Source organism: Neltuma alba, unplaced genomic scaffold (assembly GCF_004799145.2).
Source record: "Neltuma alba isolate B1F8T4 unplaced genomic scaffold, ASM479914v2 tig00003187_pilon, whole genome shotgun sequence".
NCBI lineage: Eukaryota > Viridiplantae > Streptophyta > Magnoliopsida > Fabales > Fabaceae > Neltuma > Neltuma alba.
In genome coordinates, this window is record NW_021633178.1 from 653,410 (window position 1) to 669,311 (window position 15,902).

The window sequence follows — 15,902 nt, forward strand, 5'->3', positions numbered from 1 at the left end:
TTAAGTGGATCGTATCGTGTAACATGGCCAATAAAAGTTAAAAAGTGCATTGTAATTTACCACAATTATTAACAGCACTCAAAGATGGCAATATATGTTTTGGTGTGCCTTGGCAGTGCTGGGGCATAATATTTAGCTCGCGCCGGCGGTGGTGGTTGTGGAACTCACGGGGAGCCCCAGGACTTAACGCTGTTCTCATTGTGAAGCTCAGCGATAGAGCCCGAAGGCTCACGTGAGGTACGAGGTACAGCTTCAGAGTCTCCGACATTTCCCTCGGCCTTCGCCTTCACCTTCGTTGGCCTTCAGCCTTCAATTTCTTCGGCCTTCACCATCAACTTCCCGTTTCAGGCTCTCACGTCGTTTGCTCTTCACAGTTCGTCTCCTCGTCACCTTGTACTCCGTCTCCTCCTTCGAGAGATCTGCTGGAACTGGGACACGAGTTTAAGAGATCTTCTGTATTTGGTTTGCATAATTGCGTTTATTCAATTTGTCAGTCTTCTAGTTCTTTCGACTTGATTTAATTTTGAATTGCTTACACGATATTTCGGTTCGAAGTATCGCTCAATCTTTGAATTTCCTTCTCCAGTTCTATCTCTATATGTAAATTACTCCCTGACAATAGTCTGGCTTCCAGGCCTCTTGCTCCCCTATCTCACAATTGGAAATATTATAAAGATTACAGTTTATGGCAGCAAAATGGTCTCCTTTTACTTTCCATTTCCGCTGGACTGCAGCTTGTATGCTGAATTATCTTTTTCCGTTCCATATTTACTTTCAATACCTTCAAACAAGTATTTTATGTTTACCAGGGTGCACAGATATTTGTGTTGTCTTGGTGCTTTCCTTACATATTGCTTTCGCAAGAGACGATTCAGAATACAACCGGCAGTCCTGAGCATGCTTGTTCCCGATTGTGGATGAATTCTTTGCAAAGCAAATTAAGTTCAATGATGAATATAAACTGCTTCGGAAGGAATCTCTTCTCCGCCTCATTCCCCCTTCCCGCTGTGCAACTTCCTGCAAAAAAGTATGAAATGGTTTTGGGTATTCACTATCGACTGGGATGCTATGGTTGTAGAACACATCCATTTTTATGACATGCTGTCAGATTACTATGAAAGTCATTCTATTCTGAATTAAATCTTTTGGTATATCATCCTAAATGTCGTCTGTTGGCTTAGCATAGATTGTCCAACCACCTATTACTTTGGAATGCAGGGAAGTTCATTTTTGGTATATTTTACCAGATGAAGTGAATAGCGCAAATCTACTAAATCAATATACGGAAATTTTATCACCATGTGAAAAAGAAAACATCTTCCGCATGAGAGGGGAACTGCTAAAGAAAAGAGCACTGTTAGCTCGTACATTAGTTCGCACTACCTTAGCAAGATGTAAGATTTACAATTCTGTTACTGAACTCTTGTTTCTTTTTGAACTTTCATTCCCTTTGTATTTACCCTTCTAATATGGCGTAGCACAAATCTGTAGACTTGTGTACCTATATCTCTGATTCTTCTATTTAGTTACACATCTTGTATCCATTTAGAATTCAATGGATTCTAATTTTTTCGTTTTTGCTGGTTGGTGCTTCGTACTGTGGTAGCAAGATCTATTTATAATAGCCAAATGCTACCCAAAAATTTTCCTACTAAATATATTTTATCTATTGACTATTGCCTTCTTTAACTCAAGCAGAGAACCGAAACCCTTTTTTTCATCATCTATAAACTTTTCTCCAGCACACAACTGAATTTTTATGGTACTACTGTCAATTTTAGTATGAAAACTTTGTAATTTCTTTTCTGCATCAACTGCTTTTGATCATGCGATATGTATATACTATTTTGTGAGAGAGGCCAAGTATCTAAACATATTATTTATTACTAGACCAGACGAATTGTCAGATTGATCCAAAATCCTTAAAGTTTGCGAAGAACACTTATGGAAAGCCTGAGGTAAGTTGTTCTGATCATTGTCTGCTAGGGAGTGTTGTTCTTTTTGTTTATTTGACTTATTTGTCAACTTTTCTTAATAATTAAGGCTTTTAATAGCATATTTGAATAGGTAGACTGGCAATATTCTGATGATTGGAGCCTGCCGCCATTGCATTTTAATATCTCACACACTTCATCGTTGATAGCTTGTGGAGTGACAGTGGATTCTCCAGTATGTATTACATGTATTATATATATAAGCACATTCTCTTAATTTTATGATTCATGACGTTTTCCCCTCCTTTTTTGATTGTTGTTTTTCTTGTTGAAGGGTATTTGATATCTGAACTGATTGAATTTTCTAAAAAACATCGTAGATTGGCATTGATGTGGAAGAGAAGAAAAGAAGGTTAAAGAATAATATTTTAGCTTTTGCCCGACGATACTTTACTCAGCATGAATTGGAAATGCTGACTGGCATTTCAGATCCTGAAACTCAACGACAGGAGTTTATAAAATTGTGGACTCTGAAGGTTGGGACGAACATTAAATGTTAATACTTTTCTTATTTGATCTATACTCTGGTCTCTTATTCAGTTATGCAATGTGTCAATTGACCAGTTAAATGTAATGTGGTATCCATAAGCTTCATTTGAAATTATTGTTTTCCCATATAATGAGAAGTACAATTGAGAGAGAGGATAACTTCTCACTGTTGTAGGTTGAAATTCAAGTCATGTTCTGCTTCTGGTTACAAAAGTAGAAAAGAAAATCATGTTCTGCTGTCCTGCAGTTTTCACTTACGGTCTGATTCCTATTTACAGGAAGCTTATGTAAAAGCACTGGGCAAGGGCTTCTCAGCTTCACCTTTTAATACATTTACTGTTCGATTAAGGGACTGCTTGAAAAAAGGCATATGTCATTCGCCTCATCTGATTTCTGAGGTATGCTCCACATTTAGGAGTTGGCTTGTAGGAAGCTGAGAGATGTTTAGCCATTCATGACACGATTCTTCTTCAGGACTCTGCTTCATTCGAGGGGAATGATAGTAATAGTGTTTGATTTATTATTCTTCTAACAAATTCATGCTCTTTAACTATCTTGTTTATTGAATTTCACATCGACATAAGTCCTTTTGTTTCATCTGCCATGTGCACTTTACTGGCCCTATAGGTACCCAAAATAATTATTGAATCATCTGGTGATCGCAATGATCCCTCGGGAAACTGGCAATTTGTGCTTCTGGAGTTGTTGCGTTCTCATTATGCTGCTATTTGTATGGAGCAGGACACGATCTCTGGAGGTAGTCAGTCTTGTTCAATGTTTAGCGCACTGTATAGTTGTTGCTAGAGACTTATGTTTGTGGTTTTGCAGGCAATGGTAGCGTTCCAATAAATCTGACCATACGGAAAACGATCCCTTTCGTTAAAGATGAACATATATCCGGGACTGACGTTGTAGTAGTTGGTGGATTGACTAGACTCTTGGGTCCTGCATAATGACAACAGCGCAAGAAGTGTCACTCCTATATATCGTGCACAACTTGTATACTTGATTAATTTGTGTACTCTATCTGAATGTAAGGCTTATTTCCCATTTTCCAGTGACAATTTTGTGATATATGATTAAAAAGTTGGTGGTGATTGTGATCTTTTTGGTTCCCGTGAGCACCGAAATGAGAGAACCAATTAGCCCACTGCACTTATTCTAATCTAACTTGAACTATGGACAAATTCACCATTCACCATTTTATAAAACAACGATTATTATATTTGTGTAATTAAACTTGAAGGTTAGGAGAAGTTATAGGTTAGTGTTTGTTGTCTAAAAAGGTGTTTGGGTAACTTCAAAATCGCTTTTTAGAATCACTTTTCTATAAATCGAGGTAAACTCCTCCACATATTTACTTCGTATACTTTAAAAACACTTCTAAAACCATGATTTTATTTTTACCCAAACACACTCTAAGTATCAGAATCAGGCCACATATTTCCTAGAGCATCTCCGTAGCTTCAGAAATGAGGAGGTAATTCCTTTTAAAAGTAGTCAAATTGAAATAAAATGAAATCCGGATGCTAAACTAAAATTAAAATGAAATTGAGCCAAATTACTTTCTTTTCCCCCAGTGTATAAGCTAGCCCCGTATGCCGTAAGCAAAATATGATGTTCTATTATTAGTTCTGCGGAGGTAATGTTGTAGATTCATAACTCGCGGTTGCAGTAGGAGTGCCAGTGTTTGATGGGTGCTCACTTTTGCTTTGATCTTTCCGTTGAATTGAAGGGGGCAGCATGCAAGAGAAATTTTAGATTTCTTTATTGTTGTCGTGGCCGTCGCGGTCTAAGGCCATTTTGGTTTAAAATAAATTTGCAAATTATGACTTGAACGTGGGTCAACTCAAGATAGTTAAAACGAAAGTATTTGGATATCATATTCAGCACCTCCAAAAATTCTTCTAGAACTTAAAAAGCACATCCACAAATCTTAAAAATTAACCAAAAAGTTACCTTGGCACGCAGGTAAATCTACTTTTACCGATTTCGAAATCAGTTCGAAAAATATAATTTTATAATTTGAAAACCGCATATTAGATGATGAAATATTGACAGCTGGTAGAGAAATGAGCATAAACTATGAAATATGTCTTGCCTTCAGGCCAAAAAAAAAAATAGTGCATCTTGCCTTGGTTAAAGGAAAACAGTGTCCTGCCCAACGGAGCTAAGGATGAGCAGGCCGCTGTGTGTGTGTGTGTGTGTTTTCATGGATCCTAAAAGGGACATTTTATCGATTCCAAAAATCTTTGGGGGGTTTGTGAATGAAAGGAAAAACGAACAATCACCATGCATGCCACCACTAAGCCCTTGATAGCAAAAGCCCAAAAAAGGGAAAAGAAGAAGAGGGAATAATAGTAAATAGAAGGAGGCCCGGTCCAAAAGGCCCAAAAAGACCCGATTCGACCGGCAAATAGCAAAACCGATTGTCTTGCCTGATTGAGTAGGGCACATGACACTATTCTCAGTCGAAGGTGGACGCGGGACTTCCTCTTTCTTTCGCGCATTAAGGTACTTGAGCTCTTCAAAATGTTTCTAGATATTTTAAGCGTACCTTTTTTCGCATCAATAACTATCGTTCCAAACGTCTGGCTCTGGCGAAAAAGTTATCGTGATGGAGGTATGTCGTATATGCTGTTAGTTAACAAAGCAATTGCTTTTTCGCGTAGTTTATTGCTTGTTGAGATGGTGAGGCCTGCCTGATTCAGGGCTTTGTGTCCTCTGCTGCAAATTTTATAGCGCATTGTTTCCGGATGCCCTTTCCTATAAGATTATTCTGATGCGTGAGGTCTCAGACAAGGGGACAGTGGACACAAGTTGTGTTCAATTTGCCGGTGTGTGTGTATCCAAATTTAAGCAGGAACTGTTCACATTTCAACATGTAAATTGGTTAATAATCAGAAACCTAATAAACTAATCATGCAGTGTTTCCCTTCTAAGTGGAGGTGAGGAACTTAAAGAGGAGAGATTCGAGCTTGGGTCTCTGTTTTACATGTTTGGTAATTATAGTTATGGTCATATTCATCCCTGTAGGGCCCTTGTTTGCCCAACAGAAATATAAGTACATAATTGGGGTCTATATTTCATTTTCACGTGTCTGTCTGTGTCAGCGTGTGCGCTTTAACTAGACTTATTTTTAAAAGTATATAGGAAGATTTCAGTTGGAAATATAATCCAATCTTCGCGTTCAACTTCTTATCTCTATATATCATGTACTACCTCTGGTCCTATTTATAAGAGCTAGTTGACTAATTTTAAGAGATTAAGAAAAGAAGTTAAGTTAATTATTTGTAATTAATAGGTGTTGTCTTTTTTAAAATATCATTGTTAATCAAGTATATTGGCTAGAAGTACTATTGTTGGAAGGACTATCTTAGAAAAAAAAAAGCATAAATATTAGAGACAAAGTAGATTAGGTTTTTATATTTAAGACCAAAATAAAAATCAAACGAGGTCTTATATTAAGAATCGGAGGTAATATATACATATTGTACTGTTTACATTTTTATATTTTGTAGCTTAATTTCTTATTCCTTTCTTGTGTTCCTTTTCCCCTCTTTCTCTGCGTGCAATGTCCCGGACCAATAATGAAGCTATTAAACTGGCCAGTGTTTTCTGGGCTGAAATCACGGGAAATTCACTTAATTTCTTCCTCTCTTTGGCCTATCCGGCATCATAAGCCTCATATTTCGTTCAAAATTCTTTCTTGCCTGTCTCTTACAATCGGTACTATGCTATCCCTCGATTTAGAATCAATCACTTCGCCATTCCTTGGGCCATACTACACTTGTCTCTGCAATTCCAATCGGCCTCTCATGTTGTTTCATTCCACCTTTCCATATTTTCATTCTCTCTTCTACCAATGCTTCTGGCTTCAATGCTTCCGTCGCAATTGCCCTTGAAGCTTGCTTTTTTAGATTTGAAAAATGCCAGGGATGAGAAGCGGTGATGTTGAAGCCCAAAATCCAGAGTCACAAGAGAAGCAGGGTGACCTTGAAAAACCTACTGAGTCTGAAGAGAAGGTAGACTTTGATGGTGAAAATGATCAAGGCGATACCATGGAGGATGAAGTTGAATATGAAGAAGTAGAGGAGGAGGAGGAAGTGGAAGAGGAAGAGGAAGAGGAAGATGAAGAGGAGAGGGTGGAGGAAGAGACTGACGGGGCTGGCAATAGAAATGTTGCAGATACTGAGGATGAAGATGAGAAAAAGAAGCATGCAGAGCTTCTTGAACTTCCACCTCACGCGTCAGTGGTTTACATTGGTGGCATTCCTCACAATGCTTCTGAAGAGGATTTAAGGGACTTCTGTCAATCTGTGGGAGATGTATTTGAGGTAAGATAAACAAAGTTCTCCTAAATTCCTTCTTGATTGTTCATTCAAACTAACGAAATTTAGTGCAGGCTAAGATTATGAGGGGAAAAGAATCTGGGGAAGCGAAAGTTTATGCATTTGTGACCTTCAAGACAAAGGAGATGGCTTCTAACGCTATTGAGAAGCTGAACAAGTCTAAATTTCAGGCATGTTTCTGGACCTTCCCCCCCCCCCCATTTTTGTTTAATATCTTAAATTTTCTTAGTTACTAATTGTTAGGTCTTAGGCATGGCTCTCTCCTTTTGTTTTGATTTTTCATTTTCACTTTTTCCTTATTTTATAACCTTTCTTTTTGGCTGACTGCTATTGCATTAGTGTTTACTTCTGTGTCTTTTGGAACCACCCTCAGATTTACTTTACTTCGTTTTCAGGGAAATGAAATAAAATGCTCAGCATCTAAAGAAAAACATAGGTTGTTTATTGGTAATATTCCTAAACACTGGACAGAGGAAGATTTGAGGAAGGCTATTACAGAAATTGGGCCTGGTGTCAATTCTGTTGAACTGATGAAGGTTTTTGACACAATCTCCACTGTTTTTGATAATTTCCTCGCGTTTAACTATAACGGTTTTGCTGCTACAGGAACCAAAGAATTCAGATCGTAATCGTGGATTTGCTTTTGTTGAGTATCACAATCATGAATGTGCAGAATATTCAAGGCAGAAGATGTCCAACTCAAAATTTAAACTCGACAGCAATGCTCCGACCGTGAAGTGGGCTGAACCTAAGAGTGCTGAATCGCCTGCAGCCTCCCAGGTGATTTACTTTTCGCTTCACAATTTTAAAATTTATTATGTGATTGCCGTTAGAAATTCCATGATGAAACTGTTTCTAGGTTTGTTACTGCCTCTGTGTTCTTATCTCAATATAGATGGTCATATTGGATGGTCCCATTAACGAAGATAATCCATCAAAGGTGTACTTATTTTTCTGGTTTAACAAATTCATTCATGTTTATATCCCTTCCTTTCTTTTTATTATGCTAATTTTGGCCTCTTGCTCGTTGATGAAAAGGTTTAGTTTGTTTTCTTTTAGTTGTTTTAATGGTCTTCACAAGGAAATTCTTGTCAATTTTAGTATATCTATGAACTGAGTTATACATTCTCCAGAAAGCTGTTTGACTGATGGTAATTGATTGATACAGGTAAAGGCCGTGTATGTAAAGAATCTGCCAGAAAGCATTACCCGGGATCGTCTTAAAGCGTTGTTTGAGCATCATGGAGAGATCACAAAAGTGGTACTCCCTCCTGCTAAAGCTGGCCATGAAAAGAGCAGATTTGGTTTTGTTCACTTCGCCGAGAAGTCATCAGCAAGGAAGGCGTTGGAGGGTACCGAGAAATATGAAATTTACGGTATATCTTCTGTCCACATATACCTTTGTCCACTCCCTAGTTTTCTCAAACAACTGTGTGGACAAGTATATTGCAATTTTTGGCTTTGACAGGCCAAGTTTTGGAGTGTTCACTTGCAAAACCACAAGCAGCTCAGAGGTCATCCAGGACACCGGTTTCACAGAGCTCAGTTGCACTGCCAACTTATCCATCTCAACTCGGTTATGGTTTGGTTGGAGGTGGCTATGGTTCTTTGGGTTCAAGATATGGTGCAGCTGGCTTTACACGAGTAAGTCGCTCTTTTTCTTGCTTTAAACTATTACGTCTATGGATGAATGGGATTTTTGTTTTTCAAAATACTGTCTCTACCCTTCACCCCAAAAATAAAAAAATTGAGTGAACCCCTAGAGTGAACTGCACATTACTAATTGATAAATCACCATGAATTTGTATTATTGCCCTTTTGACCCCATCTGTTTGGTTCTGTATTACCGTTGCTGATATAGAGGTTGTGCGGTTGTGCCTCATTTTGCAGCCGTTGGTCTATGGCAGGGGAGCGGCTTCTTCTGGTATGGCAATGATGCCTATGCTCTTACCTGATGGAAGGATTGGATATGTATTGTGAGTGTGATTTTCGTAGTTTGGGTTCATTTTTTTCTTTGGCCGAACATGTTCAGCTCACTTCTACCCAGTTATAGAAGAGTCTTTGATTAGCTTTGTTTCTTGTTCTGCAAATTGGTTATAGTTGAAATTCCTTGTGTTTGGCTATAGGCAACAGTCAGGATTGCAACAGCATTCCCGTCCACCGCCATCCCTTGGTGGCAGGAGAGGTGGCAGCTCCATTGGTGGGAGACGCAGTAATGACAGGAATCGGAGCCGATATCATCCCTACTAACATAATTGTCTTCCCTTCGACTTCAAGAAGCAACGAACTTGAAGCTTCCCTGCTGGAAAACTCAGCTTGGTGCAGGCTGATGAAAATTCATGATCCGTACCAATTCTGTGCATGTATATATTTCTTAGGGTCAATAACGGCTGTAAAGGAATTTATAGAACCGAGTAATCTGCGGGACGAGGCTATACGATTGATGGGGTCAAGGTTGTTTTTTGATCATTAGGCCGTATTTTATGTTGCTGAAGTTAAATTTAGGAAATATATTATAATCTTTTGTTTTTGAACCTTCAACTATTCGTTCAGTTTAAAAGTCACAAGAATTGAATTATTATTACAAGCAAAAGAATCATGAACAGGAATCTTGCAGCACCTGAAAGCTAAATACAAGCGAAAATTTACACATGACCTTTAATCAAGGTCATCAAATCGATTATAACCCGTTTCAAGGCTTAACCTCTTAGCCCCAGTCCTCCATCATTTTAGATAAAAAATAATCATACCTCTCGTACAGGCATAAATCATGATCATATCAAACCATATAGAATTCTCGGGAACAAAATACTGAATTGAAAACAGACAAGAAGTTTGCAGTTAATGTCGGAAAAGAGTAATAAGAATCGAATACAACTTGAAATTAATACCAACACATGAAACCTAAACTAAATACGTCAAAACATGTATCCACTATCCAGGTTATTATATATATTTGAGATGTAGTGATAATTAAGTCTATATATGTACTTTTGGACATACTTATTTAACTGATATTCCTCATGTAAAGGCTGAGAAGTCCTTTGGCGGCTCGATCCAAATGTTCTCAAAAGGGTCCTGTTCTCCCCAGTCATGATACTGCTTATGAGGATAGTATCTACAGTCATCAAGAGAGAATGATATGCAGCGTTTTCCATAAAAACGAACTTTAGAGAAGTAGACATGGTTTCTCATTATTCCAGGGAGATCGGTCCTTGAATGAGATGACAGGAAGCTAGCAAAAAGAGTAACTCCATCAAGTGTTTTCATCTCTTCCCACTCCAGAAGTTGCCGATCTAACTTGAAAATAATGGGGTTTTCACTAGAACAAGTATAGATAACTATTATATCTCCTTGGTACTCCGTCATAAATTTTCCCTTCCACCAATTTTTGGCGAAGAATTTCTCTGGGCATTTGGGCGGAGGTACAGCTAGAACATTCCATGTACATTCAACTGGGTCAAAAACCCCTAGCCAACCTGTGAGGCTCAGACAATAGAAGAGTCCATCACAAAAGACAAGCTTATTCCAAATGCTACTGACAAATGGCAAGCGGTTCTGGTAATTGACAGTAGTCCATTCTGTTGCCCCAGGAAAACATGTGCTAATGGCCACAACAGTAGGACTGACATGCTTAACAGTAAACAGAACACAGCCAGGAGATGTTGGAGCACAAGAAAAGGCAACTATTTGGTACGTCATTTCAAATCTTGGCAGTTTGATCATCTCCCGTGAAAAAGGATTAAAGAAAAACACCCGGTGTGTTCTGGGTTGGTAAAGTAGCAACCAACCATCTTTGGTATAACACACTCGAGAGCCACTCAACTCTGGCAACTCAAGTGAATGGGTCTTGCGCTGCACAGGGTCATAGAAATCATACCAGCTGCCAAATTTGGGAAAGTACATGAGCCATGGAGATTGATTCACTACGCGAACAGCAGTGGCAACAGAATGCCAACTCTTGCACACAGCAGAAGCACGTATATTATCTTCTAGGGTCAGCTGGGACAAAATCAATTCTAAGAGATGTGCAGGAAGATCAGACCAGTTTTGCAGCTCCAAATGTTCGCTCTTCACCTCGTTTGCTGCTCTTCTGTTGTCTGCAATAGTATCATTTAGCCTAAAGAATACAATTGTTGATCAGTGAAAGATAAAAATAGAACAGCTTCAGTGAATATCCTTAGATACAACAAGCAGGAAACTATTGCAACCTAGAGACTCAAACAGTTCTGTACACAACAGAGATGCAAAGAAAGACAAATCGCAGTTTTTTTTTTTTTTATAGTCTCTATTATATCATGTTATCATTACTTGATAGCATCAATCCCTTTTTATTACGTTTGTTGTATATAAGGGTACAACTCATTTTGCATCAAGTTCTCTCTCTCTTCTCCTGTCCATGCTGAAGATTCAGTACACCAAGTGTAAGCTGAAAGCTCATCATATGATCTAGAGGAGCACTAATACAGCGTCAGGACGAGAAGTAGATGATCATAACACCCAAATTCACAAGAATAAAGGCTAGAATAAGGATTAAATGATAATAAACGACCAAAACAAAACATATTAGTATTACTAACTAAAAAATGTACAGGGCCTAGAACCATTCAGTCTACCAGGAGCAAAGCACAACCATAGTTAACGGTTTAAAAGATACAGTATAGTTACAAATAGTCCAAGTAACCACCAATTCAAACTGCAGCGACCCATCGTGGTCAAAAAATTCAGAATTTAACAATGATCTAAATTATAAACCCTAGAGCAGTCACGATCACAAAGTAAGTCCATTTCAAAATCAATTAATCCGCCAAATTTATGAAATTCAGACTCAAAAACAAGAATTCAGCAAAAGAAAACGGGCAGGCCCAACAAATCCATACTGATCCAGCACTGAATTCTCAGATAAATACATGCCAATAACAAGGAAAAACAATTTTTCAGCTAATCAAAGGAGGGCTTACGATTTCAACTTCCTCCTCCTTTTCCCCGACATTATGCGAACTGAATTATCCAACGAAGTTGCTCTCAAGACAAGAGAGAAAGAGAACGCCAAGAGAGAGGGTAAAGACTCAAGACCTGGGACTGCACGGAGAAGGCATGTATTAAGAAGTGAGAGAAATGACGGTACCACGTGCGAACTTGGGCTGGATTTGGGGGTATGTGTTGTGAGATTTTCTAAAATATCGGCCGGTTGATTTGCAATGCACCCGCCTTAGGCTAATGGATTTGTAATGCCCCACTTCGTCGAAAGCTCAAAAAATATGAAGAATTAACAGGTGAGATGCTTAATTAATTTTCTATTTTGTAAAAAGTATATTTCTTAGTTATTTTATTTCTCTTTTGTGAGAAAAGTGTAAACCTTTAGATTTCTAAAAAGTCAGAACTTTGTGAATATAACAAGACGGAAATTAGCTAATGACTTGTGCTTGGCATGTTATGAAAAATGAAAATGCCCCACATCCACATGAAGAATTGTTAATTTACCTATATATCCACATAAAATATGAAATTTATTAGAAGTCATATAATTCATAATCATAATCATAAACTATATACTCCTCCGGTCCTAATTATAAGACCCAATTGACTTATTTGAGGAGATTAAGGAAGTAAGTTAAGTTGGTTATTTATAATAAATAAGTGTTGTCATTCCTAAAATATCCTTGCTAATTAAGTATATTGGCTAAAACTATCATTATTAGAAGGATTATCTTGGAAAAAAATGCATAAATATAAGAGACAAAATGGATTGGGGTCTTATAATTAGGACCAAATAAAAAGTCAAATGGGGTCTTATAATAAGGACCGGAGGAGTAAAATCCTTAACCTAGTTAATATCCATCAGCCATAAATAAATTTTAAAAGATTTTAAAAACACTTCTCATACATGAAGGGACTTGCGATGAATTGAAACGTTGCCATCTCTTACGCAGTAAGAAATGACAAAATTTGGCGAAGATGACATCTACTGCAACATCGGGTTTCTATCATGACAATTGTTGAATAATTTTCTTCAGTAACATCCTCTCTCTACCAAAGCTTCAGTTGTAATGATCATTTCTAGGGTTGAGGTTCAAAGACGGAGCTGAGCCGTGGCACTCTATTTGCCCCGTCGTTTCTGCTGTCCATAGGGAAGACATGATCAAATGTGAATCCATATTTTGGCCTGTTACTTGATGCCTTTTGGGTTCAATTTTTTGCTTTTCAAACTGAGCTCCTATTTCAATTTTGACCGCGTTGACTAATTTTGTCCATCCCTTGGTGGCCGCAGAGGTTGATTTTGGTGGTGGCCAATAGCACACATTGCAATGGAAAGCAGGATGAGCAAGTTCTTTTTTCCCCCTCCTTTGGTTTTATTTTCAAAGGGAACTTTTCATAATATAAATACACATGTCAAATTAAGATTACACAGTAATTTTACGTGGATGTCAGATAACATAACGTATTTTTGAAATTCTATTTCCACATCCTTCAAAAACTCTTTCAACATGTCCCATAGCTTGGAAATTGCTGCTCATATAGAAAATAACCCATTCAGAGGCTACAAACGGGCATCGCCAAGGGACAAGGAATGCTTTGGTGAATTACTCATAAAGATGCTATTAGTCTTTCAATGTAATAAGTAATAGTCATGTACAATATTGAAAAGTAATTGGAGGACTACCAATATTAAAAATAATTGAATAAAATTGTTCTTGTGTCCAAAAAAAAGAAACAAAAAAAAGAAAAAAGTATTGTAGAAGACACAGATCCACTGTCCAACAAATATGACAGCCCCACATCCTAACTGCCAATTCATTCATGAAGATCAAAAGCAAGAGAAAAGAACACAATCAAGGATTCATGTTTGACTACTACTCCTGAAGAAGGCGGCGCACAGCTAGCATCACTTGTTGAAGTTTTCATCCTGACATGGCCATTCTTTCATTTAAAACAAAACAAAGAAAACTTCATGGAATTATCATCAGTGTTAAGGAACAAATGATATTAGGCTCCACATCCAAGCCAGAAAACAAACGAAGCCAATGCATGTCAATAACACAAGTGAAAGAGGGAATCTGTCTGCCATTTTGAGGTATTTCAATTTCGATGTGTTAAAAATGAGTAGGCATACTCCAAACAAAATGTCGCAAGTGTAAATTTTGAATTAGATTAGAAAAGGAGCAACTCGTGTCCCCTGATACAAGCCGAATGATAGAAAGAATCAACAAACAACGTGGGGGCCTAAAACACGCTTTAGAACCCTACCCTAGTTTAACACATAACTTAGAAATTGCTACAAACCGAACACCATTCTTGGTCTGTATCTTCCTAGAGATTAAAGGGAGCAAACAATAACACAAAAAAGTCAAACTTTTTTCTACCCAAGATATCCCTTATTAAATGAACAACATATAGGGCACTGAATTAACCCGTTCTCATTACACTGACCACATTTCACTGTCTTCTGGTGTTCTGTATCCAGGATCTTGCAGCTTCCATTGCATTTCACACACATCACAAACCTCACATCACCACACCCTTCACACCCATTTGTTGCCCTTGGAATCCCCTCAAACAGGACACCCAATTTCTCTTCGTCTTCTAACTTCACCACTTCATCAACTCCTCCTATTAGCCTTCCCTTCACGAACACCACTGGGACTTTTACTCCTTTCGTTCCCATTAGCTGTCTTAATTCCTCTTTGAATCCTGCGTCCATAGATATATCGCGCTCGATGATGCGAATGTCGTGGGACTCGAGGATCAATCGAACTTTATTGCAGTCTTCAAACGTCTTTCTAATGCCTCGCAACGTCGTCGTGTAGATTACTACGGAGTTTTCTCCTCCTGGAGGGCTTATTTTCTCGAATGTCAGAAGAACAGATTCCGAGTCCTGAGACTTTCTGGACCTCCGGCCTTTGGGTGTTGCCCAGACCATTCTCTTTATTTGTTCTTCCTCTTCGGAGAGTTCTTTCTCGTAAGTTGCAAGAAGCTCTGGGTCAAACAGGGGAGTAGGGCTCCTCTTTCGAGATGAATGCCCAGGATCACTGCCAAAACTACTCCTTGAGGCACAAATCGGAGACCCCTTCACTGGAATATTCGAATTAAGGAGTGGCTTGCTTGACTTGGGAGAAAAATTACTTGATTTGAGAATCCCTTTCGGGCTATAATCTAGGCGTCTCATGCCGCCTCTGACCACATTGCCTTGAACTTTATTCTCCTTGCCCCCAAACTTCTTCACAGTCTTGGGAGACCCAAATTGATTCAATAACTTAAAAGGACTTCTCGCATCAGGACCAATAAAGCCGCGAAGAAAAGGACTAGGTTTTGGGCTTTTCTTAGCTTGATTTGGAACGGGAACACCATCTTCAAGGCCTTCCATGAGTTCCCAAGCATTGATGACCTCTAGGTCTTCGCGAGGAGGCGATTTCTCAAGCCTCTTAGAATCTGCAACACACTCCACGACGGATTGCTCGCTGTCCAACTTGAGCGCTCCATAGGTGGATGAAGTAAGAGAAACCACATGATTCACGTAGTCGCCGCCATTGGCGTTGATGAAGACTTCTTGCCTGAGGTCTTTCCTCAGGAGTTTTGAGGAAACACAACCCATCAGAGAGTGGGGGTGATGTCTAATCCTCTCGTCTGGTCGAAGGCCAGGGATTTTTGAAGGAGTGATGGCAACGGGTCTGGAAGTTTTTTTTTTCCGCAATCCGACCGTTACTTGTCCGCAACTGACCCCAACGGTCCGAAAATTCGAATCGACTTTGTAGGGAAGTGTAGTTTGTCCTTGTAATTTGTGAATGTAATGACGGGTTTTTGTTGGAAGCCTCAGCTTCACCCGCTTTTCAGAATCAGAGCACGTTGTTTTTTTAAAAAAAAAAAAATGGAAGTTGTCCCCACCCTCTTCAAATTTCGTCTTGCTGCCTATCGGCAAATAGCTCGATGTAAATGGCGCTTCTGCAGTGCAGGGCCCGTTTGCACTTGATGTTGTTTGTTTCTTTCTGCAAGCCCAGTTTAAGATGCTAATGCAAAAAAGACAAGCACAGGTTTTTTTTTTTTTAATAAAATAGCTCTCCGCATATAA

At 38.6% G+C, this 15,902-nt stretch overlaps 4 protein-coding genes across 7 annotated transcripts; 2 read left to right on the forward strand and 2 right to left on the reverse strand.

The window, feature by feature from the left end:
- Positions 1 to 90: 90 nt before the first annotated feature.
- LOC114740745 (4'-phosphopantetheinyl transferase HetI) lies at positions 91 to 3,634 on the forward strand. 4 transcript variants are annotated; one of them, XM_028928954.1, is made up of 9 exons: positions 95 to 489; positions 810 to 1,027; positions 1,219 to 1,394; positions 1,891 to 1,958; positions 2,068 to 2,169; positions 2,315 to 2,470; positions 2,762 to 2,881; positions 3,111 to 3,240; positions 3,312 to 3,634. In XM_028928954.1, exons 2-9 carry the CDS (start codon positions 918 to 920, stop codon positions 3,434 to 3,436), a joined length of 987 nt encoding a protein of 328 aa, XP_028784787.1. In that variant the 5' UTR covers positions 95 to 489; positions 810 to 917; the 3' UTR covers positions 3,437 to 3,634. The 4 variants fall into 4 exon arrangements, with proteins under 4 accessions (XP_028784789.1, XP_028784790.1, XP_028784787.1 ...); XM_028928955.1 differs by having other exon boundaries at positions 95 to 462; XM_028928956.1 differs by having other exon boundaries at positions 91 to 1,044.
- A 1,289-nt stretch (positions 3,635 to 4,923) lies between these two features.
- LOC114740743 (heterogeneous nuclear ribonucleoprotein Q) lies at positions 4,924 to 9,376 on the forward strand. The gene is made up of 9 exons (XM_028928948.1): positions 4,924 to 4,997; positions 6,404 to 6,820; positions 6,889 to 7,005; positions 7,231 to 7,371; positions 7,442 to 7,615; positions 8,004 to 8,211; positions 8,304 to 8,479; positions 8,726 to 8,811; positions 8,962 to 9,376. Exons 2-9 carry the CDS (start codon positions 6,413 to 6,415, stop codon positions 9,083 to 9,085), a joined length of 1,434 nt encoding a protein of 477 aa, XP_028784781.1. The 5' UTR covers positions 4,924 to 4,997; positions 6,404 to 6,412; the 3' UTR covers positions 9,086 to 9,376.
- Positions 9,377 to 9,527: 151 nt separating this feature from the next.
- On the reverse strand, positions 9,528 to 11,980 carry LOC114740732 (F-box/kelch-repeat protein At1g57790-like). Its single transcript, XM_028928935.1, has 2 exons — positions 11,797 to 11,980; positions 9,528 to 10,955 (listed from the first exon to the last, which is right to left on the reverse strand). The coding sequence occupies exons 1-2, from the start codon at positions 11,826 to 11,828 to the stop codon at positions 9,857 to 9,859; spliced, it is 1,131 nt and encodes a 376-aa protein (XP_028784768.1). The 5' UTR covers positions 11,829 to 11,980; the 3' UTR covers positions 9,528 to 9,856.
- A 1,980-nt stretch (positions 11,981 to 13,960) lies between these two features.
- On the reverse strand, positions 13,961 to 15,533 carry LOC114740849 (uncharacterized). Its single transcript, XM_028929094.1, has one exon. It carries the CDS (start codon positions 15,426 to 15,428, stop codon positions 14,196 to 14,198), a length of 1,233 nt encoding a protein of 410 aa, XP_028784927.1. The 5' UTR covers positions 15,429 to 15,533; the 3' UTR covers positions 13,961 to 14,195.
- Between the last annotated feature and the right edge of the window lie 369 nt (positions 15,534 to 15,902).

Coding starts and splice junctions, on each gene's coding strand:
- LOC114740745 (XM_028928954.1), top strand. CDS start 918: ATGAATTCTTTGCAAAGCAAATTAAGTTCAATGATGAATATAAACTGC. Junction 1,395..1,890: donor TCGCACTACCTTAGCAAGAT/GTAAGATTTACA, acceptor ATTTATTACTAG/ACCAGACGAATTGTCAGATT. Junction 1,959..2,067: donor ACACTTATGGAAAGCCTGAG/GTAAGTTGTTCT, acceptor ATATTTGAATAG/GTAGACTGGCAATATTCTGA.
- LOC114740743 (XM_028928948.1), top strand. CDS start 6,413: ATGCCAGGGATGAGAAGCGGTGATGTTGAAGCCCAAAATCCAGAGTCA. Junction 7,006..7,230: donor TGAACAAGTCTAAATTTCAG/GCATGTTTCTGG, acceptor CTTCGTTTTCAG/GGAAATGAAATAAAATGCTC. Junction 8,480..8,725: donor GTGCAGCTGGCTTTACACGA/GTAAGTCGCTCT, acceptor CTCATTTTGCAG/CCGTTGGTCTATGGCAGGGG.
- LOC114740732 (XM_028928935.1), bottom strand. CDS start 11,828: ATGTCGGGGAAAAGGAGGAGGAAGTTGAAATC. Junction 10,956..11,796: donor AGGAGGAGGAAGTTGAAATC/GTAAGCCCTCCT, acceptor TGTATTCTTTAG/GCTAAATGATACTATTGCAG.
- LOC114740849 (XM_028929094.1), bottom strand. CDS start 15,428: ATGGGTTGTGTTTCCTCAAAACTCCTGAGGAAAGACCTCAGGCAAGAA.